This window comes from Brassica napus, chromosome A3, assembly GCF_020379485.1.
Source record: "Brassica napus cultivar Da-Ae chromosome A3, Da-Ae, whole genome shotgun sequence".
NCBI classification, from domain to species: Eukaryota; Viridiplantae; Streptophyta; class Magnoliopsida; order Brassicales; family Brassicaceae; genus Brassica; species Brassica napus.
The window spans coordinates 17,895,104-17,917,170 of record NC_063436.1 but is presented as its reverse complement, the minus strand read 5'-3'; the positions used below and the strand labels follow the sequence as shown (position 1 = coordinate 17,917,170).

Below are 22,067 nucleotides of genomic sequence, written 5' to 3'. Positions count from 1 at the left end.
TGTATTTACATAAATTATATATGTATAAATTATTAATTTATGATTTTAGTGGGATTATATATTTACATAGGATTTTCGAAAAGTTATGATTTTATTATTTAATGTCATATTTTGAACCGTCTAAATCGAGATTCAAAAAATATATTAATTTACCATGTTTATTAATATATCAAATATTAATTTATAGAGTTTCTATATATATTAGATTTTGTGTCTAGATGGATAAGAAATATGAAACACGGGTAATAAGCTCAGCTCTTTAATCCAATAGTTTAATTGATGATTAATTAATGTTTTTACAACGTAATATATGGATTCGAAATCCAGAAAACGATTTATTAGCAACTATAAAAACTTCATAAGTCTATGATAACTGATGGTGTAAGTAATCACAATCTATAGCCAATTTAAATATTGATCTTCAAAAATTTATACGTAAGTCATAAGTTTAAACTATCGAACCAATTCATTATTGATAACATAATCAATTACTAATGTGAATCAGGGCAAATTAAAAAGTATTAAGTTCCCCCTATTTCAGCCCGTTTTAGTGTGACTTACTTGCATTAGAGGATTATATGTGGCGACAATGCGACACATATACAAAGCCTGACTAATCATGTCGAGACTATGTAATTACTAGATTAACCAAATTGAATGAGGGCTAGTTAGTCATTTATGGCTTGATTAATCAATATTTTCTCTGCGTGTATACGAGGTCGACACGAACAATCAGAGGCGAATCTGACAATTAAAATGATGGGTGCACTATTAATGATTAAACTAGATTTTGATCCGCGCTTGAAAAGCGCGAGTTTTTTGGATTATATTATAATACAAAGTTTTATTATATCAAAAAATATATTTTTTAACAGTTATATAATCTATGAATTAGTTTATTTGATATTTTATATGTACACTTTTACGTAAGTTTTTTTAGGCATGGAAATTATATCCGGATCAAAAAAACAAACCTAACCGACCCAGAAATATAGGTTTAGTTCATATCGAGAGAAGATAACCTAGTGGGGTTTTTTTGGACCCACATGTCTTTGTTTGAGTCTGGTCCTACCCTAGACCCGATCATAAATATGTTGTGTTTATTAGATATATTTAGATATTTCGAATATATTTCCGGCATTATGGATATTTTTTTTAGGTTTTTGGTTTACGATTATAGTTTTTGATTTCAAGTAAATTTTCATATTAAAAAAAAAATGTGTATTTGGATAAAATTTTGTGTATTTTCAGTTCAGTGTCAGATTTTGAATAAGATTTTGAATTTTTAGGTATTTGAATTTTTTGGGTATTTGTTTGGAGTTTCAAGTAATTTTCGTGTTTCAGATATTTTTCAGATTTTTCGAATCTTTTTAGGATCCTAAATACCCGAACAGATGTGGACCCATTACATCCATATCGGGTCCAACAACCTTTTGATATAGATTCTTAACGTTATTGTACAAAAACATGGTTGATGAAATATTTTTAGAAAACTCATTTTTAAATATGAAAATATCTATCAAAATATAGACGATTGAAAGTTTAGTATATAATATGAGATTTTAGTGGAAAAATTTATATATGATATGATTACGTTGTTATAAAAGAAAGAGGAAGTTAAAATGTACACATATATGTTGTGTAACTTTTCTTGCTTTAAATTATATATTATATGATAAAAGTGATAATATAAAACATTAATTTCAATGCTTTTACAATTAAAAGTCAAAATGGTAAATATAGTAATAGTAATGAGTAAGATTTAGGAGTGATATTTGAATAAATAATGGAATTGAATAAATTATTGTTAGAGAAATATATGATAACATATTGTTAGTCTAAGTTTAAGGTAATACCAAAAAATAATGAGTTAAATAAAAGGGTCCAAACAACTTTGATAGGTAGATTTTTTAAGACTTCTTCCCTTTTAATAGTATTGATAATAAAATTGCATTTGAAAAGAATTGAACCTTAGAAATTGAGGGTGCACAAACTATTTTTACCATATAAACTAACAATTTTTGGATGTTTTACATACAAATTTTTTAAATTTTAATATAATTGAGGCTAGTTGGTCATTTATGGCTTGATTAATCAATATTTTCTCTGCGTGTATACGAGGTCGACACGAACAATCAGAGGCGAATCTGACAATTAAAATGATGGGTGCACTATTAATGATTAAATAATAAAATTGCATTTGAAAAGGATTGAACCTTAGAAATTGAGGGTGCACAAACTATTTTTACCATATAAACTAACAATTTTTGGATGTTTTACATACAAATTTTTTAAATTTTAATATTAAATTTTAATATAATGGTTTATGTTTTAAGCTATGGATTAGGTGGATGGTTTTATTGGATTAGGGATTATATGTGGTATATTTATTTTGGTTGTCTATTTCTCTATCCATAGATCTCTATTCTTGAGACTTGTTTCTGAGAGCAACTCCAGCGTTTGTTCAGGTGTCTCACCAAGACCGAACCAAGGCGACTATTCTCTCATCTTCGAGAGAGTTAGTTTCGTTGAACCTGAATGTTTTCCTGTTGTTCTGACGTATCAAGTTGTTAGGTGATGAGCTGAATATTTTAATTAGTAAGATGGATTTTTTCTTTTAGACATGTTTTCTTAAAAAATTATTTGTCAGGATGTTTTTGTCGTGTTATGAAAGATTGTCAATTTTGAACTTTTATGTGAAAATATTATATATGTTTTTTGTATTTGTTTGTTTGATGTTGTTAATTATTTTTTGTTTGATGTTGTTAATTATGGAGTCATTTGGGATGATTTTAAGAAAAATGATTTTTTTCTCTTTCATTTTTTTGGGGTTACATTATTAGTATTACGAATGCAAGAGTGTTCTTTTAAAAAAAATATTTATGCATTTAATACAAATAATTGTTAATTTGATCCAAAAAATAATTTCAGAGGAGTCATGATCAAACCATCACTTTAAAAATTAACAAAATCTCTAAACTTGGAAAAATAAAAAGATTAAAATTAAACTTACGGCTCTAAACCGGTTTATATATATGGAACTAAGTTCCTAAAGGTAGAATAAAGCTCCAGTAATTTTTAATCAGACTACTGTTTAATTTCTGCAACATATAGTTCAAGTGATTGCTAAGTTTATAATATGTTATACCAAATTAAATTTAAAATATTATATTTAAGAATTGTGTATATATTTTTTTGTTTTTACATGTCACTTTTGATATTTTCAAATCCTATTATGAAACAAAAAAGGTTAGGAGCAATATAATTAATTGTTTTTCTTCAATATTTATGTACTGTAATTAAAACTGGACAAATGTTTGATGACAGGACTAACAATTTGCAAGTCATTTGTTTTTGTTTGAAGGCTTATTTATAATTTGATTGAGTTAAAACATTTTATTTATGTTTCACTTTTTATATTAAATTACGCAACTAATAATTAACGATTTATCTTCATGTTTTAATCAGTAACCAATATTTTGAAAATATATAAAATAATATAGTAAGTGTTTATAGTTTACTCACTTTTGAGATTTTGAAAAAACAAAAAAAAATGATTTTTGGCTAAAATACAAAAACCTTAACAGTTTGAATTCTATGTTGTTATTCTCTATAATCAAATCACATGGGGTTTAGGTTTAGTATTGGAGAGAAGATCCCACATATTGGAGAGAAGATCCCACATCGGATATATGAAAGGGACTTGAGTAATATATAAAGGGTTAGGGCCAATCCACTAATTGCCAATTGGTTTTGAGTTGGAAGCCCATAATAAACCCGAATCTAACATGGTATCAGAGCCCAGATCATAATAAGTTAAACCCCTAATTAATATTAACCCTACCCGACCGGGTATATAGATCGTAATTGACTCGCTCGACCGAGTATAACTGTCTTAAAGTTCCGAGATTTCTGGCCGATAAGAGCCATCATCTCGAGGAGGGGTATTAAGGGATATGTATCCCACATTGGAAAATCAATGGGACATTAAGTAATATATAAAAGGTTAGGGCCAATCCACTAATAACCTGGCTCTGATACCATGTTAGATTCGGGTTTATTATGGGCTTCCAACTCAAAACCAATTGGCAATTAGTGGATTGGCCCTAACCCTTTATATATTACTCAAGTCCCTTTCATATATCCGATGTGGGATCTTCTCTCCAATATTTAGACCAACGTTTTTAAAATAAAATCACACAACACGAAACGTCTTTGTATGCCTTTTAAAAAACATGTGACCTATTAATTATGCCGATAATCAAATCACATAGGCATTTCAACAGTGGAGATATTGGACGTTTCTCGCCTTCTAGAAAACATGCGACCTTTTTTTTTTTGAGAAAAGAAAAGTTTCTTTCTTTCTGTCTTACTCCAAAGATTTTCTAGCATCATAGTAAGCCATCGTAGTGGCATCATCATCGTCGTAATTGCTTCTGGAGGCTAACCTTCTGCTGACTGCCGAGTACTGTGTAGGTTTCGGATGCTCACCGTCCGCATCATCATAACCTAGTGCCAGACATAAATTAAAAAACTGCATTCCAAACGTTTTCGTTTCCATTAAGATATTGAATATCTTCTTCAGTGGAATCCTAATTCAAATACGTTTCCTACCCGATCTACTTATTCTCTTTCACCAATAGTTGGGCCAAGAACTATAACTGGATATCTAGGAAAATTAGCTAGCTGCAGAGAGATTTGTAGCGGAAAAAATATCAAATAAGCTTAAAGTAAGCAAGAGATTTTAATAAAAAGGATCATCACTGAGGACAAAACTGAGCTAGAATGAAACAAAAGCAGAAGAAGCAAACTTACGTGAATTCAGAAGCCTGGTTCTACTCCAAGGAAACCAAGCTCCACTTCAGGGAAAGCCGCTATACCTTTTGGAAGGACACCGGCCGGGGATTTGAAGGTTTTACAATAGCCTTTTCTGTGTATCCTCCTCCAAAAAAAAGAGCACGATCCTAAGAAAAACAAAGTTACAGAAGACTTTAATCTAAGCCTAAATAGAGGGTTTAAAGGCAATCAAACACACACTGGAATAAGATTGATCAACAACTAAACAGATGAAAACAAATTACAACCAGAAACCTCTCTAACATTAACTCAATCGTTGTATCACCGAATTCGAAGTTAATAAGAACATGAACATGAGAACTGGGCAGCATATTTCACATCAATCTTATATAATGGAACCATTTTTTTTTTCAAAAGCAAAATATCTCAAGGGAACTTAATACAGATGAGTGACATAATCTCAGTAATACCTACCTGGTTTCCAAATTTCCAGCGAGAGATGGACTTGCCTTGCCAATGGATTCGATGGTTCCGGAGCGGTTTAATACAGGCACATTTAAAATCGCGAAGTTGGATTGGTGAGGATGATGTTTATGAGAAGAAGACACACTTTTTTATAGGTACCTAGAAGGGAGAAGAGAAGTATTGAATGACGAATCGTGGGTGAGTGGGTCCAAGGAGTAAAGAACGATGTTCATAGCGATGAACACTTAATTATATAACGTAAGAGAGGCGATGAATCAGGAACGAAACGTCATCAACGAAAACGACACAGTGATTCCAAACGAATTTTTGAGACATACGACCTCGTACAACCTCCATTGGAGTTAGACCTAATCTTATCTTCAGGATACAAAGAACCTTAAGAGAAAGCGGAGAAGACGATGTTGAGAACGTCCATGTCTATTAGTTTTGTTTTATGAGCCCAAATGGCTTTTTACAAAGTCCACTTCCAAATTGTAGCTAAAGCCCATATCAATTTCGTACGCAATTAAATGAAACGACACGTTTTGGTGAAGCGGACAGGTGTCGCGTCCAGGGCCTTCGACTTTCTGATGTGGAATCCTATGTGGCATCATCAGGAGGGAGTAAACTGTTCTTTATATATAAAGATTTCAGTTTGTAGGCTGTTTGAAAAACTAAGGTATTTATTTGTTGTTTCTCTGGCCACCGTTACTGGCTAACTTACCATTGAAAATCCGACACGTGTAATTCTTAGTGGTAAATCAACGATATCTACGCGTAACAATTGGCAAGGTGGGACCTAAATAATTGCCACATAAGGTAACAGATTTATGACGTGGATATTGATGGCCGGGGTCCGGGGAGGGTGTGGGAAAAAAACCTTTACGTTTCATATGTCATGCTTTTGTTATTGAGATAATCGCACCACAAGAAAAAATTAATAAAAACAGAAATTAGGGAAAGAAACAAATCGACACATTTCATGTGATTTATTACTTTATTGTAATTTATTATATTTTTCCTTTCCTGCGAGTCACATAAAATAATTATAACCATGCATATTTTTGGACCACTAAAATACTTATGGTGTGCAAATACTAATTAATTTTTAATCTGCAATAGTGATTTATCAGATTCGTAGGAATGGTTTTTGTATGAATTTCAGTTTTGATTTCTCACCATCAGATCCCCAAAACTATAAAATATTAGATAATGTTCTTTTAAAAGGTTAAAGCTGGAGTTACTGGGTTCGATTTTTTTTGTCATCTAAAATTTCGTTGGCTTAATCTTTGGACCTACAAAATATTTGGAATCTCTGCAGGTATTAAAAAACATAGTATTAGTACTTCTAGGTTATATATCAACTTAATTCATTTCGATATCTTTATCAAAATTAATTTTAAAGGTTAGGTTTGATAACAAATAATTTTTATAAATTTGTGAAAACACCAAAATATACAAGTTAAAGGACCACTAGGAGTTATATATATATATATATATGTTTGCTCATGTATATTTATTACAATATCGTTACATTACATATGTTATTTTCTACAGAGTGAGCCAAAAAGCGGCTCAACAAGTATAAGGCCTTTAGGGATTCATATAAAAATATTCAAAGCATTTGCAATTATTCCATATCGGTAGAAATCTATAGAATATTCGTTTCAACCATTTCTGTAACTTTTAAGACTTTTATTTTTCAAAACAAAAACTTTTAAAATTTTTATTTTTTATCCTCACAAAATAAATTATACTAAATGTCTAAAACGAAGAATTTACAAGGAAAATGGAGATTATTTTAATGTAATCAACACCCACTAGGAGAAAGGAGAAAGAAATTAATCCACCACTGCTTCGGTTGTGGGAAATTCAAAGTTCATATCATCCACCACCACCACACGCACTCTACATTCTATTGAAGTAGTTATCATGCATGAGACTAATCAGTGATTTTTAGTCGAAATCGTCATTAGTTTAATCAACATGAGTCTTTTGTCACCATCAATAAGAGCATATATATATATATGAATGTATGTATAATGCTTAAAAGCACACGTGGTGTTTAGTTTGCTTACAAAGCATGAAAAACAAAAGACATCTTGTGTAACACACAATGTCTAGTCCTAGAAGTGAGTCCAGGGTTCCCGGCGTGGCAAAGTTTGCACCAAAAATCCCAGCACTGTCCATTTTTATTGTTTAATTGTAAATATGTACATATACTGATATACAAAATATATCATTTTTCTCGTACATAGCTTTTTCTCACTGTTGAATGATTCATCATCACTAAATTTCAAATCATCAAATATAATCAAACAAAACTATTAAGCATTTACAAACTATGAATTTATATTGTAGTATTTGAGATCCTTAGTTTTTATAGATTTTTTTTTTTATAAACCTTATCGGCTAATCTGGTCGGTTCCGGAAGAAACGTACTTAATGCTACAGAGTGAACTAACACGAAAGCATACCATACTTTCTGATCCGAGTTTGGAATATCTTTCGACTATTGTCATGGGGTGGACCAATCATCTGTTACGGTCTATCATGTAAACTAATTGGGCCGAAGCCTAACTCCAGACTGACCAAATAGTGATAATTTAGTTTCCAAAAAAAAACGAATCCATAACTGATGTGGGTACACACTAAGCCCCAAAAAATTACCATTAGATTACTACCACTTGGTTATGTCTGGGATGTACAACTTGGCGTAATTCATACGTAAATTTTAGTTGGAGATAGGCTTTAAGGATATTAATGGCTATGATTAATTATGCATGATGAAATAATCATTCAAATTGTTTTAAAATGGAGTAAAAGTGAATATGAAGTAAGGAATACTCCAACCAAACTCCATATCTTACTCTATAATGAAATTTACTTTATAAATGGAGTAATCTATTTTTTGTTTGTTCATCACTCCATTATAAAGTGGAAAATGGAATAGAGTTTGAGCAATTTTACTCTATTTTCACTTTTATTTCATTTTGGAGGAAAAAATGAAATTTTGCATTGGAGATACTCTAGAAAAGAATCATTCAAGTAGATTAAAACGTCATTCTGGTAATGAAACTTTTCTTTCTTCTAATTTTTTTTTTCAAGTTTGATATGGAAAGTGATTAAGTACCTCAACTGTCCACTTAGCTAAATATGTTTAGTGGCATCCTCACAACTATAGAATCAATCGTAGCAATGAAAAAGTTATCTAGGTTTGGTGTATTTTATCGCAAATATTATTGTTAAGTACTATAATACATTGCATTATTACTGTAGGCTTGTGATATTTAGCAGAATAGAAGAATCCGAAATGTCTTTACATAATTTCATTTTTCATCAAAACGTTCGTAGACTCTTTACTAATGATAGCATATACATAGCTCAAATTTGTATGCAAAAGCATTTATATATATTTATTAAATTTGATCATATACTTTAAGTCGTTTTTATAAGCATGTGTATGCATAATACATATTCAATAAAACTGATTTATTTGAATAGTTAACTTTAGTTAAAAAAATTTTTTGATGTTGTGTTAACTCTAGTTATTTCATTAAATACAATAGTTAACTTATATAAATAAGTTTATCTTACAATTTTATATATTGATTTACGGTGGATGTGGTTTTCGGCGGTGGCGTTTTCGGTGTTACCGTCGGAGTAGTATCTTGCTTCTCGTTTTCGGCGATTGTTTTCCTTTTTGGCATCGATGGCTTCTTTCAGACTCTGGCGTCATAACTTTCTTCTTCGGTGAAGACGGCCGGCTTTTGACTCCGACTTATACCATTTTCTTCAGGGTGTAATCGACTTCCCCCCCCCCCCCCGAGTATTCTCGATCTGTGGGACGGTTATGTTTCTTTGTGTTTGGTGGCTTGGTGTTGTGGATGATTTCTCGACTGGTCTATTGACGCTCTCCGATGGATGTGGCTTAGGCAATGAATGTGTATGCTTTGAAGCTGGTGGGTTTCTTTGATCGTGGTCATGTCCCCGGTAGGTTCCAGTAGTTTAACGCTTAGGTTTCCGACGACGTCTTTCAATCCGTAGAGATTAGGTCGTAGTGGTTCAGATTGGGTGTTTTTAATCCGGTGAAGTGATTGATTCGGTTGAAGTGATTGATTTGGTGGTTCGCTCGTTTGTCTCTGTTTTATTCATGTATTTTTTCTGGCTTTGATAAGATTGGTCTCCTGTGGTTTTTCAGAGTTCCGGCATAAAGCTTTTGTCGGTGGCGGTATGGATGCAGTTTCTGCGTTTCGAATCATGTTTTCTTTCAATCTCTTCTTCGTACACGTGAAGCATACGTGTCTTTTCTTTCTGGGCGTTCTTGGTTGGGCCCATGTTTGAGTCTCGTCCTTGTATTTTTAAGTTTGGCCATCTTGAGCCTTTGTGTTGTTTTTAGCAGTCCGGACCTTTTCTATGTCTTCTCTTGTAGTGTTGTTTAATAAAATTACCAGATAACAAAAAAAAAGATTTACGGTATAGATAAAAAGTTTGTGTAGAGAATAATAAAATAATAAGTGAACTCTAAATATCATGTAGGCATCTCAAGTAATCTTATCATCTTATCTCTTTTAACCTTTTTAGCTTTTAGATTTATCACTCTCTAAAGTTATTCTCAATGATAAAACTGTTATATGTTGACAAATAAACTAGTCTAGTCTCTCAGGTCATAGCCAGTAAAATATTCCCGATAATAAATATATTTAGCGTTCGTTAACTCACACACAAATCAGTTTGTTGAGCTCAATTAAATGATATTACTTAATGTCTCATATATAAAAAAGCCTAACTAGTCCTACCTAGTTTTGGCCCATGGTTCAATGCATATACAAATACTAAATACATAGTTTAAATTTTGTCTTGGTCCAACTAAATACGTATAGTACATGTGGAATGGTCGAACGAATGGTTAGTTTAACGTAAACAAACGGCTTGAATTTGGACCACAAAACTTTCATGTATTTAGGATAGAATATATGCTCTTCCTGTGGGTTGCGTAGATCTTCGTTCAGCAAAACCTACATTAAAATATCTATGCAAAGTTGTGATATACGGAAAGAATTAAAAGAATTTATTTGATAATTTATATTATTAAAATTGATTTACTTTTTCCGTCACACATCCGTTTAGAACTTCAGAATTCAGCGTGTTTGGGCTGGAATAGTGAAATAATGGATGATCTATCGAAAAGTGATTCGCGATACCGTGCAAGTGAGACCAAAACACGAGAAAAGATCATGTGGTGATTGTAGGGTCAATAAACATGAATTTTGTGCCTCAGAAAAATTAACGTACCGACTGTTGGAACGGGATGCAGTTCACGGGCCGAGAAAGTGGACGGTCGGAGTATTACAAGTGGTATTAGAGCCAGGTTAGTCATCTCAGTTCTGACCCAAAAAGCGTTCTGAGACCTTTCGTGGAGCGCAACGAGGACGTTGTGTTCTTTGATAGAGGGTGAATTGTAACATCCCGAGTTGTGATATATGGAAAGATTTAAGAGAATTGATTTGATTTACTTTTTCCGTCACACATATGTTTACAATTTCAGGGTTAAGTGTGTTTGGGCTGGAGTAGCAAAATAATAGGTGACCTATCGAGAAGTGATTCGCAATACCGTGCGAATGAGGCCAAAACACGCAAAAAGATCATGTGGTGATTGCAGAGTCAGTAAATATAACTTTCGGGCCTTGAAAAAATTAATACACCGACCGTTAGAATGGGATGGAACCCACGGAATGAAAAACAGACGTGGATGGTCCATTAGCCATGGTACAATTTATATGTTCCCTTTTTAGAAATGAAAGCACTTCCAAAATAACAGTCAAAGCCTTATTATTAAATTTCATTGTAATTGATAAATAAAATGTACATAGATATGTAAATATATAGTATTTATCAATACTTATATGGCATTGACTATATTTATTATACTCTACATATTTCACAAAAGTGTCATTTTTACATTTTTCACAATTTTTTTAAAAATGAATGGAATAAATTTAAATTTTATCACACGTATTTTATTAATACTAGTATTTGAGATAAATAAAATTATATAAGATTCATTTAAAATTAATGTTAAATTTAAAGTAAATATAAATTGAATTAGAATTCTAAAATAATATTCTTTGTGTAAGAAAATGTCTAAATAACATTTTTTATGAAAAAGAAGAATATTGATTTCACCGATGATCATGATTCTTGTGGATAACCTTTAAATATTATTTGAATTGATTTTGTAAATTTGTTTATCTAATGATCATATTTGTTTAAAAAGAGAATATAATTTATCAAAAATAATAACATGATTTCAAATAATATATGACATACATTTTCAATTATAAAGATTTAGTTTTTTGACTAAGGTTTTAAAATAAAAAAATATGTTTTATATATTAAAAAAAACACCCCTAGATCAGTAACTAAGACCATGATTAATGAGAAATTAAAGATGAATTTTTTAGCGTAAGTTAATAACCAATTCTTAATTTTAACAAAAAAAATGTTAAGAACCGATTTTTTTTTTTTTTGTTAAAGTTAATAATCGGTTTTTATATTACGTTAGTAATCCCACCCCTAAAAATTTCTACTAATCATGGTCTTATTCTTTGTTTTCATAAATATAACTAAACTAATAAAATAATGAATTATGAAAACGATCCGGTCAGACGAGTAAAAAGCTGCTATGTTTGAAACTTGTACGTTGTGAACAGTTACTATTTTAGGAAAGAAATTATTCCAAGCTGCCCATGTTGACTCACACGTGCAATTCCCGAAAACCCCAAACGGTCCAATCTTATCTCAAAAACCGACTGATCTTTAAGATTTGGTTATATGTTGACAATCTACAACCCATCACTGTCCGATTTCCCATTAAACAATACACATATCCATTTATATTTATTGAGTTTATCTAACAAATTTTGAGCATTTTTATAATCTTATACGGGTGTACATGACTATTTCAAACATTGCGTTTTGGTATATGTCGTACATAAACGAATACATGCACAACTATCTGGTGCGAAAATGTTCTTTCTTATATGTTTATACAAAATGTAGACCTCTGGTTTAGGCTAGACATTATCAACGATTTCGACCTAACTCATGTTTGATACTGCTGCTCAAACAACTGGATGGATTCGATAATGAAACGATCGATCAAAGTGAAATGATCACTGTTTTATTGTGTTATCGTGTTAACATATTGTTTGTCATCAATGACTGCGAAGGGATGATGAGATCAAATATCAATATCCTAACATTTTTGATAAATAATCAATTGATCAATCTGACGAATGAAAATCCAGCTGGAAAGTTTGCAAAAAATGTATCTTTGAGGACAAATGATGACGAATATACAAGTGGAACGCACGCCTAACCCCAAAGAATTCCAATTTTCTATATTATATTAGCTGATTAATTAATCTGACTCACATTAAACTATCTTTACTATTTTATTACGTCACACAATCACATAAAACCGAATCCACTAGGTTGTTGACCCGAGTGTCCGAATCCGTTTACCGGATCAACACTGGATCCCTGATCATAAGACAACACGCCCGAGTTATTAAACCGAGGAATCACCTCAGCTTGTTCATGCGTCTTATTGCCTTCTTCGCTTGTCTTCACACCGTGAAGATAGCCACCAAGGTCGTCGTAACGGAGACTTGGAACGTTATGACGCAATCCGAGTTCCGGAACCGAGTTGTGTCCAGTAGAATTCACCCAGTCAAAGCTTGGCTCCCTGACTAAATTAAGAAACCCGGTTTTATCTTCGAAAACGTCAGCGTATTGAGACGAATATGACGTCGACGAACCATTATGGCTGTATTCTCTGGTCATTAAATTACTATTCTAAACATCCTTTTGTGCGCTTGATTGCTTCTTGTATATTCGGCATAAAACCCAATCATCAAGCTGGATAGAAAGAAAATGATCATTATATATCATTTGGAATAAACAAAATTTATAATAAATACAATCAATTTATATACCTTTATTTAGTTTAGACTTTAGAGGTTACCTTGGTGCTTCCATTTCTACGAGAGGGTTCGATGAGACGGTACTCATGCATGATCCAATTAGTCTTGGTCCCTTTTGGTGCTTTTCCAACGTAAAACACCAAAGCTTTCTTGACACCTACTCTTCTTCCCTCCGTTGATATAACCTTATCCGTTCCGGTGGCTTTCCAGTAGCCCGACCCGGCACACCGGTTAGGTCTCGACCCGTTTGGATACTTCCTATCTCTCGGGCTGAAGAAATACCAGTCTTTTTCCCCGAATAACGCCTTACCTGCAAAAACCAAACAACACACGTACATAAGTTACAATGATCATATCTAGTTTTAACATAACCGGGGTGGGTAACGTACTTGGTAAAATCCACGCGTCGAATTTGTATAGATCGATCTCGGCGATGAGCTGAAGAGAGAAGTCGTGACCGGCTGCTTTCCGGCATAGATATTCAACCATCAGCTCTTCGTCCGTTGGGTAAAACCGGAAACCCGGTGGTAAGCTTAGTTGGGTTAACGGGTCAAGTTCTTGGATACCCATTTGATATTTCGTTGAACTTTCTTCTTTTATGTTTTGAGTATTTTCACATTTAGAGGTATGAAGCTCTGCTACTTGTGTGTGCGTTTGTATATATAGAGGGAGAGAGATTACTACATCGCCGTTCGATTTTCGTTAACGTGCAGACACAAGATGGGTCCCACTTTGAGTTTATCATGACAAATGGATCAGAGCATTAATATCGCGGTCTCTAAGCAGCGTCTTTAGGTGTTTTTGGATTTAAAAAAAAAAGAAAAATGTATTAATTAGGTAGAAACGTCGCTTAATTAAGCAAAAGAGGAGACGGTTTTATGGGACACGCGTCACAATTGCATCGTTCTCTCTCTCTCTCTTGACGGATCATCTTCTCTCTTTCTCTCCCGAATCCTCGACGATATCGAAACTCTCTGGTGATCTCTCCTCGGCGCTGATCTCTCCTCGACAGTGTCGTCGGCGACTCTGCTTCTCTTTCGGTCTCCTCGACGAGTCGTCGTCTCCGTCGTTCTCGTCGGCGACTCTGCTTCTCTCTCGGTCTCCTCGACGAGTCGTCGTCTCTGTCGGTCTCATCGACGAGTCGTCTCTCTTGCGATCCTCGACGGCTCGGCTTTGCTATCGGTCTCGCCGACGATTGACACTCCAGTCTCGCGATCCTCCACGACTCCGACTCTCTCTCTCTTGGTCTCGTCGACGCCTCCACGTCTCTCTAGCCATCCTCGACGACTCCGCTTATCTCTCTTGTTCTCCTCGATGACTCTGCGTGTCTTTCTCAGTCGTCGAAGCTCTCCGGCCCGTGACTAGCATCGAGGAAATCAAATCGAAAAAGGTAAAGCTATGTATTTGTCCTTTTATGTCTCCGCTCGTGATTGTACAGATGATGATGTCTCTTGTGTTTGTTTAAGTCCGTGTCTCTGTTTATTATGTTGATTATGTCTGGTGATTTTAAGATCGATCATCACTGATTCTTTTTGTTCTGTCTCTTTGTCTTTGTTTCTTTAGATGAACGAATGAAGCTACACGAAGAAACCTGAAGGTTCTTCAACGCAGAGGTCTACAATTGGCGTACAGGTAAAAAATAAAATTTGCTCTCGTAAATTGATTGCTAGTTTGAAAAAATAACTGTGGTTAGGTGTGATTAATGGTTAGATAGAAACTGATTAATGTCTGCAATATATTGATTGTGAATCTCTTTTCTCTGCAATATATTCATTGTGAATCTGGCTGGTTGTCTGAGGTGTGATTAATGGGTAGATAGAAAGAGGTTTAAGTCTGATTAATGAGTTAGGTGAATGTCAACTCGAATTGGTTGAAAGTTAAACTTTCTCCTCTATAAACAACTCCTTCTTCTCTTCTTCTCTTCCATCTCTCAACTACGGCTTCTTCTCTTCCTTTAGACAAATTCAGATATGGATCCCAATATGATGAATGTTCGAACTAGAATATCGCCAATATGATGAATGTTCGAACTAGAATTCGTGATAGACAGATGCATCAACAACTAAAAGATGATTTGGTTGAACATGTATGGCTTAAATTTGGACGTGAAGACGACAATAACTGAACTCGGATGCTTCTTTCAAAGTATTATCGTTTATTTTAGTAATCTTTGTTTTTATGTTTTTTTAAAAAATATTATGTTTCAAATGTTATCTTTTTACTATGTTTTATTTGATTAAAAAAATAAGTTTCATAAAAAAAATTTTAAGAACCCTTAATTAAGAACCTTTGCAATGGACCTATTAAATTTATGGGTTTCTTATCCTAATCTCTTAATACACTTTTCCTAATAAAATGCATTAAAAAATTAAGAAGAACCCCTTATATGGGGTTTTGCAATCAGTTACAGCGTCGTGATTTATGGGATCATTTGGGTTCGTTGAACATATGCAAGAAAGTTGATTATAGTATTAATTATTTAATTTAATATTGTGTGTCCGAATTGCATCTAATGATTTTATTATTTACCTAAAGTGTCTTCTCTTCTTTTTGTCAAAGTTTTCCCAAATGTTAGGGAATTAATATCCACACAAACTCCACGATATTTTGTACGTTGAAAGCAAAACTAGGTTATTGTTCAAGACTCGTGATTAATTCCTGCAATTTACGGGATACATTTATATGAAATAACAAAACACGAAAAGTATATAAATAATATTCTGAAAACGAACAGAATATTCTTTCTTTTTTCTAATGGGTATGTGCCAAATTGTCTTTGTGGTCAAAGGAGAAAATACACGTAATTTAAAGATTCATATGTATATCCCTTTGTCAAAGCAAAAAAAAAAAAAACCTTAAGGTTGTATGTTAAGGTTTTCTTTTCAGCAAATTAAGTGGTTTTTGTTTCATGATTTTCTCATCATATATGTATGTGCATGTGGGAGTTGAAAAAACATTTAATGATCCACCAAATGATAAAGAGAGGGTTGGTCAAAGTTGTTTTTAAGATTTGTTCTTCTTTTTCGCGATGAAGTCATGCATATATCATAATGTGGATCATTATATGTTAAGACCAAAAAAAAATCATAATGTACTCCCAGTCCCGGAAAATTAGTCCCAAGAACAAATCGCACCTTTTACATGTGAGTGTTTAAGAGCACCATTATCCCAACAACTCATAAAAGGTTGCTTAGTTATATAATAATAGTAATTAATAACTTTTTTTTGGTAAGCAACTTAGCTAAGCAACTTGATAATTTTCATCCTCCATTGCAAGGTTCTTATTTTAGGGATCTTAAAAATTTTACATTTTTTATTAAACTTAAACCTATGTCACTATCTTGTTGACTTTGAAGAAGATCAACAAAATTTAAATTCAAATATGGATTGGAATCCATTTTTGAATGTCTTAAGTACTAGACAAACTCAGACAAGCAAATAGAGAAGAAAAAAGTTTGATAGATGGAAGAGATAAAGGGAAGGGAAGAGAAGAAAGAAGATTAATAGAGGAGATAAACGCATTCATCACTCACAGAACTAAATGGACTTGACTTTTATCTGACTCATTAACCACACCGTAATTACGAAAGGGAAGAGAAGAAAGAAGTTTCTAGCAAACGATCACTTCTACTTATTAGGGGTGGGCAAAAAAATCGAACCGAACCGATCGAACCGAACCGACCGAACCGAAACTGATTCGGACCAAACCAAAGTCCATTTCAAATCTTTCAGTTGAAGATTTTTCCAATCCGAACGGTTCAGTTCAGTTCGGTTTAAATCAAACCGAACCGATAAACCGAAATATTTTTATAATTATTTAAATTAAAAATATTAGTAATATCAAGATATTAAAATCCTAAGATAAAGCCCACCTAATTTCCTTTTGCACGAAGAAAATCCTAATATAATTTGATTTCCATGACACTTCGTCTAATTTTTGTAATATTCGTCATTGAGCCTACATAATATCCATGGTTAGTTTTTTCCAATAGCGTATACTTTTAAACCCTAAAATTAAAACCTAAACCAAGTCTAATTTAATTGAATTGAATTTACATATTTAATTTTTGATTATGTCCAACACGATTATTTCATGACAACCTTATATTTATGTATTAAAACATGATTTCTTGTACAATAAATAAACTAAGAGAAATCCGATTAAACCGAACCGAACCGAAATACAAACCGAATCGAATACAAACCAAACCGAATATAAACCGAACCGAACATAACCGAACCGAAATCGATCCAAACCAAACTAACTATAGTTTACTTCAGCTGGAAAAATTCTAGAACCGAACCAACCAAACCGAACCGAACTCGAACCGAACCGATAAAATAACCGAAGTGCCCACCCCTACTACTTATCACACAACCATATTTTACCTCTAACCAGGACATTAATTACACTTCAGCACACATTCATCACACAACCATAATCTAGTTCACTAAGAAAAACATTAACTATCAACCATAAAGCTTTCAATCAATTAAAAGAAGAAGACATTTACCTGTTTTGAGCTTCCTTCGTCTTGTACTCCTCCATTTTCAGCTTCCTTCGTCTTGTACCCTCGATCCACGCATGTTACAACACAAACACACAAAACAAACAGACACAAAGTCAGAACATATCTAAAACGATTTCAAGGACTGAAACAAGCAAACAAACACAAAGTCAGAACATATCAAAAACGATTTAATCAAACACAGAACATCAAATGAGATCATTCCATCTTAGTTCAAACAATTCCAAGTTGAAATAAACTTACAAACAAATCTATTTTCATCCATCCATCTTAATTGAAACAAAATTGCAAACAAATCATATTTGATCAATCCATCTCAAGTTGAAACATAAGCTTTACCTTCGCCGAGAGAGAGCTTCGACTCCACCGAGAGATAGCTCCGTCGCTGTCGAGGAGAGCTCCGTCGCCACCGATACACCGAATCGACGAGAAAGAGGGAAGGCTTCGTCTCCGCCGAGAGAGATATCTGTCGCCACCGATACACCTAACCAATAAATAACAAACAAAAAACAACCGATCAGAACAATAAGATTCATAATCTAAACACATGCAAAATCGAATAACACATGAACCGCTTACCTTTTGAATTGTGGAGAACCACCAAGCGAGAGGACCGTCACCGTCGAGGAGAACCACCATCGAGGTCGCAGGCACGGAGCCACCGAGGAAGATGTCGCCGACGATAACAGAGCCACGGAGACGATTTCAATTCGCCTTTCGTCGGGAGAGAGGATTCGAAAGAGAGAGACAAAACCAAGATTGATCGCGTTTCACGCGTAACAGAAGCTCTCACCTCTCATATCTTGACACGTGCACACTAAAACACGGCGCTTCGCGGGCTTAATTAAGCGTCGTATTTTCTGTTTTCTTATTTTTTTATATTTTTTTTAATGAAAATTACCTCTAACAACCCTCCTAAGCGCCTGCGATAAAGCTGCTTTAATAATGGTTGGTGAATAAACAACGACCGAAATGTCCTTTGCATCTCTTCTTTCTGTAGATAGCCCATTAAAAGCCCATTAAAAGCTCGGCCCGTATTTTAAATTACGAAACGTTGTCGTTCGCTCGTGAAACAAGTTGTCTCTTCTTCGGTACTAAAACCCTAAAAGATATTTTGAATCTTTCATCGTCGTCGTCGTCTCGCAATGGGGAAGAAGAGAAAGCACAGCGAGACTGAATCGGCGGCACCACCGAAGAAAGACGACTCTGCTCCGGAGAGACCTAAAAGAACTCTACTGGGCTGGAAAGATAAAACCCAAGATGCAGAGGAACCTAAACCAGCGCCTGAGTTCAGGAACAAAGAGAAGGTTCTCGTCACTTGCTCCCGTCGTATCAGTTTCAGGTATCGGCATCTGATGCTGAACATTGTGTCGCTTCTACCTCACTGTAAGAAAGATAGTAAGGTCGAAGCTAAGAGCAGTAAAGGCGCCACTCTTAATGAGCTTGTTGAGCTTAAAGGGTCTTCTTCTTGCTTGTTCTTCGAGGTAAAGATTCAATCTTTTCTCTTGTTCAAAGTGGTTTCCTTTGTCTCTCTGCTCTTAAGGAGATTGTGGAGTTAAAGGGTTTTTGTTCTTGCTTGTTTTTTGAGGTAAAGGTTCCATCTTTGTCTGGTTCAAAGTGGTTTCCTTTGCCCCTCTGCTCTTAGTAAACTGTAAAGTCAACATCTTTGTTTTCTTTCAATAAACTGAGGTTTGTTTGTTGTTGTTGTTGTTGTGTTCAGTGTAGGAAGCATAAAGATCTTTACATGTGGATGGTTAAGTCTCCTAGTGGACCCTCTGTTAAGTTCTTGGTTAATGCTGGTACTTTCTCTACTCCCTAGTGTTGTTCTATGGTGGAGCTTATCATTGTTTAGCTTATATGGTTCTTTAATTTTTCTGTATGGTGTTTAGTGCACACAATGGAGGAGCTGAAACTAACTGGAAACCATCTGAAAGGGTCACGCCCACTCTTGACATTCTCATCCAATTTCGATAAAGATGTACATTGGAAGCTTTTGAAAGAGATGTTAACACAGGTCATTATCCAACACCCCTTATGTTATTGCCTCTGGTTAGTTTTGTTTTATACCTCATGCTGATTAGTATTCTCCTTGCAGGTGTTTGGAATCCCCAAGGAACATAGAAAGTCTAAACCTTACCATGACCACGTGTTTGCTTTCTCCATTGTTGACGACCATATATGGTTCCGTAATTACCAGGTTTGGTTGAACTTTTAGTATCTTTGGGATTACACATTACTTCAGTTTGGTTTAACTTAGTTAATGTCTGTTTGCAGATATCGGTACCTCATAACGAGGCAGACAAGGTTGCAAGAGGTGGTCTGGATAAAATGACACTTGTAGAGGTCTGGCTATATAACCATTAGTAACAATAATTTGCTTAGTTCTGATTAGTTAGTGTTGATTGAAGTAAAAATTTGATTAATAGGTTGGTCCAAGGTTTTGTTTAAATCCGATTAAGATATTTGGAGGCAGCTTTGGAGGTCCAACACTTTATGAGAACCCATTCTACGTCTCTCCAAACCAGGTACTGACTAGTTCTCTGTTCAGCTTGATTGAGAACACGTTTGCTGCTGATGCACGTGTAAATCATATGTTTGTTTTCGATTTTGTTCCTTAAGATCCGAGCGTTGGAGAAAAGAAATAAAGCTGGGAAGTTTGCTAAGAAGATCAAAGCAAAAACGAGGAAGAAGATGCATGAGATCTCGAACCCATTGGAGCCTGATGAGTTTGCTGACATGTGGAAGGATGATGAATGAATGTTGGAGCTAGTTTTTGTTGTTGTAAACTTCCAAATTCATAAATTATCAACGTTTTTTTATATTAGACTCTGTTCTTCTCGTATCAATCAAATTTAAGAGAATTTTGTTTTCTTGCAAATTAACGAGTTGCATGCTTCTTCACACATCTTGTCTGCAGCTAATGAATACCATGTCCTGAAGCAAATTTCACTAATTTAAAGCTTTTATTTTTGTAATGTTGGATTAATCAACTTACCGTGAAGCTTTTATTAAACCAACAACATATGATATCCTTCTCCAATTGCCACCTCTATATCCCCTACCTACACCATACCCCATAGGCTTAACTGTGAGGTCAGGATCTTCTACTTGACTAGCCATGATCTGCAGTTTATAATCAGGCTATTCTATGCGATCAGGCTTTTCTTAAGAATCAGGTTCTAATGGCTCACTCCACATGGACTGCAGTTTATGATCACGCTCTAATAGGATGTGAGACTTTTACATTGAAGAGCATCCGTAAACGCAAATTACCTCGCTGATAGTACCATAAACATAGCATGACAGAGAGAGTAAGAGGCTTTTTGATAACAACAAACTGTATATTCAGCAACTTCAAGTATTCAAAACCTTATTTGCCAACAAGAAACTGCATCCTTTGGAACAAACAGAATGTTACCACCATACATCTAAAAGAAACAAAAAACTCAAACTGATGGCACGTTGGGTAGATTCAGACACTACCATCACCATCACCACCACCACCTTGTGACTCAGCAGCTCTCATACCTTCAGCCAAAGCACGTGCCCTGTTCTGAGTTTGTCTCTCTACAGCAACCATGTACAAACCTAATACAATCATATATGATTAGCTAACAATGGTGTAAACAAAAACATACGAAAGTGGGTGGAGATAAGATCATCACCGATCGCACTCCCGAGTGCACATCCCCATAGAATCCTCATTGACCACTTATCGCTGATCACTCCTCTCGATCCCATCATTACTTCCCCGTCAAAGCTTGTAGCTTTACCACTAAAAACGCAAACTTTATGACTCAAAAACATCAAAAGTAACAATTTTTCAGGTTGCATCTGCGTTGACGAGTACACTAGAGTCCTAAAGGCTTCTTCTTTGGGATCGGATAACAACCATATCCTATCTATCTAGCTACCCTTGTCGTTAACGAAGCAACAAGAGGAATGAATCAAAGCCGTGGGAGTGCTCGAAACGTAGATCGAAGAACTGTTTAGATAAACGAAATGGATGAGAATAGTAGTAGAGTAAGAGAGCTTACCAGAATACGTCGGCGACCGAAAGAGTGAGAACGGAGAAGACAATGATTGACGGTGGGAGGAAGAAGAAGAAACGACGACGGAAAATGAAACAAAAGGGGCTAATTTGATAAGAGTAAAACTATGTAGGATTAATCCACAATAAATAAAATATAAAGGACTGCATACATATTATGATATGTATCCTCAAACTTTAGACAAATCACATTTTGTTCCTTTTTCTTTTTCTTTTTTCTAATTCTACCATCTCACA

General features: G+C 34.3%; 3 protein-coding genes and 2 long non-coding RNA genes across 6 annotated transcripts; 2 read left to right on the top strand and 3 right to left on the bottom strand.

Annotated features, from left to right (window-relative positions):
- Positions 1-4,169: 4,169 nt before the first annotated feature.
- Positions 4,170-5,718, bottom strand: LOC106444034. The gene is made up of 3 exons (XR_001288147.3): positions 5,272-5,718; positions 4,816-4,964; positions 4,170-4,509 (listed from the first exon to the last, which is right to left on the bottom strand). It is a non-coding gene; the product is annotated as an uncharacterized LOC106444034 (long non-coding RNA).
- A 2,386-nt stretch (positions 5,719-8,104) lies between these two features.
- On the top strand, positions 8,105-9,730 carry LOC125607009. The gene is made up of 2 exons (XR_007338250.1): positions 8,105-9,255; positions 9,464-9,730. It is a non-coding gene; the product is annotated as an uncharacterized LOC125607009 (long non-coding RNA).
- Positions 9,731-12,559: 2,829 nt separating this feature from the next.
- On the bottom strand, positions 12,560-15,158 carry LOC106444032 (NAC domain-containing protein 55). Its single transcript, XM_013885566.3, is given in 3 exon segments — positions 12,560-13,185; positions 13,292-13,560; positions 13,640-15,158. Coding segments are annotated over 3 exon segments (900 nt in total). The 5' UTR covers positions 13,821-15,158; the 3' UTR covers positions 12,560-12,735.
- Positions 15,159-18,874: 3,716 nt separating this feature from the next.
- On the top strand, positions 18,875-20,657 carry LOC106439413 (ribosome biogenesis protein BRX1 homolog 1). The gene is made up of 7 exons (XM_013880855.2): positions 18,875-19,263; positions 19,500-19,578; positions 19,669-19,793; positions 19,875-19,976; positions 20,054-20,122; positions 20,206-20,304; positions 20,399-20,657. The coding sequence occupies exons 1-7, from the start codon at positions 18,925-18,927 to the stop codon at positions 20,534-20,536; spliced, it is 951 nt and encodes a 316-aa protein (XP_013736309.1). The 5' UTR covers positions 18,875-18,924; the 3' UTR covers positions 20,537-20,657.
- Positions 20,658-21,086: 429 nt separating this feature from the next.
- Positions 21,087-22,035, bottom strand: LOC106439412. 2 transcript variants are annotated; one of them, XM_013880853.3, is made up of 3 exons: positions 21,817-22,035; positions 21,445-21,554; positions 21,087-21,367 (listed from the first exon to the last, which is right to left on the bottom strand). In XM_013880853.3, the coding sequence occupies exons 2-3, from the start codon at positions 21,521-21,523 to the stop codon at positions 21,252-21,254; spliced, it is 195 nt and encodes a 64-aa protein (XP_013736307.1). In that variant the 5' UTR covers positions 21,524-21,554; positions 21,817-22,035; the 3' UTR covers positions 21,087-21,251. The 2 variants fall into 2 exon arrangements, with proteins under 2 accessions (XP_013736307.1, XP_013736308.1); XM_013880854.3 differs by having other exon boundaries at positions 21,445-21,546; positions 21,817-21,952.
- Positions 22,036-22,067: the final 32 nt, after the last annotated feature.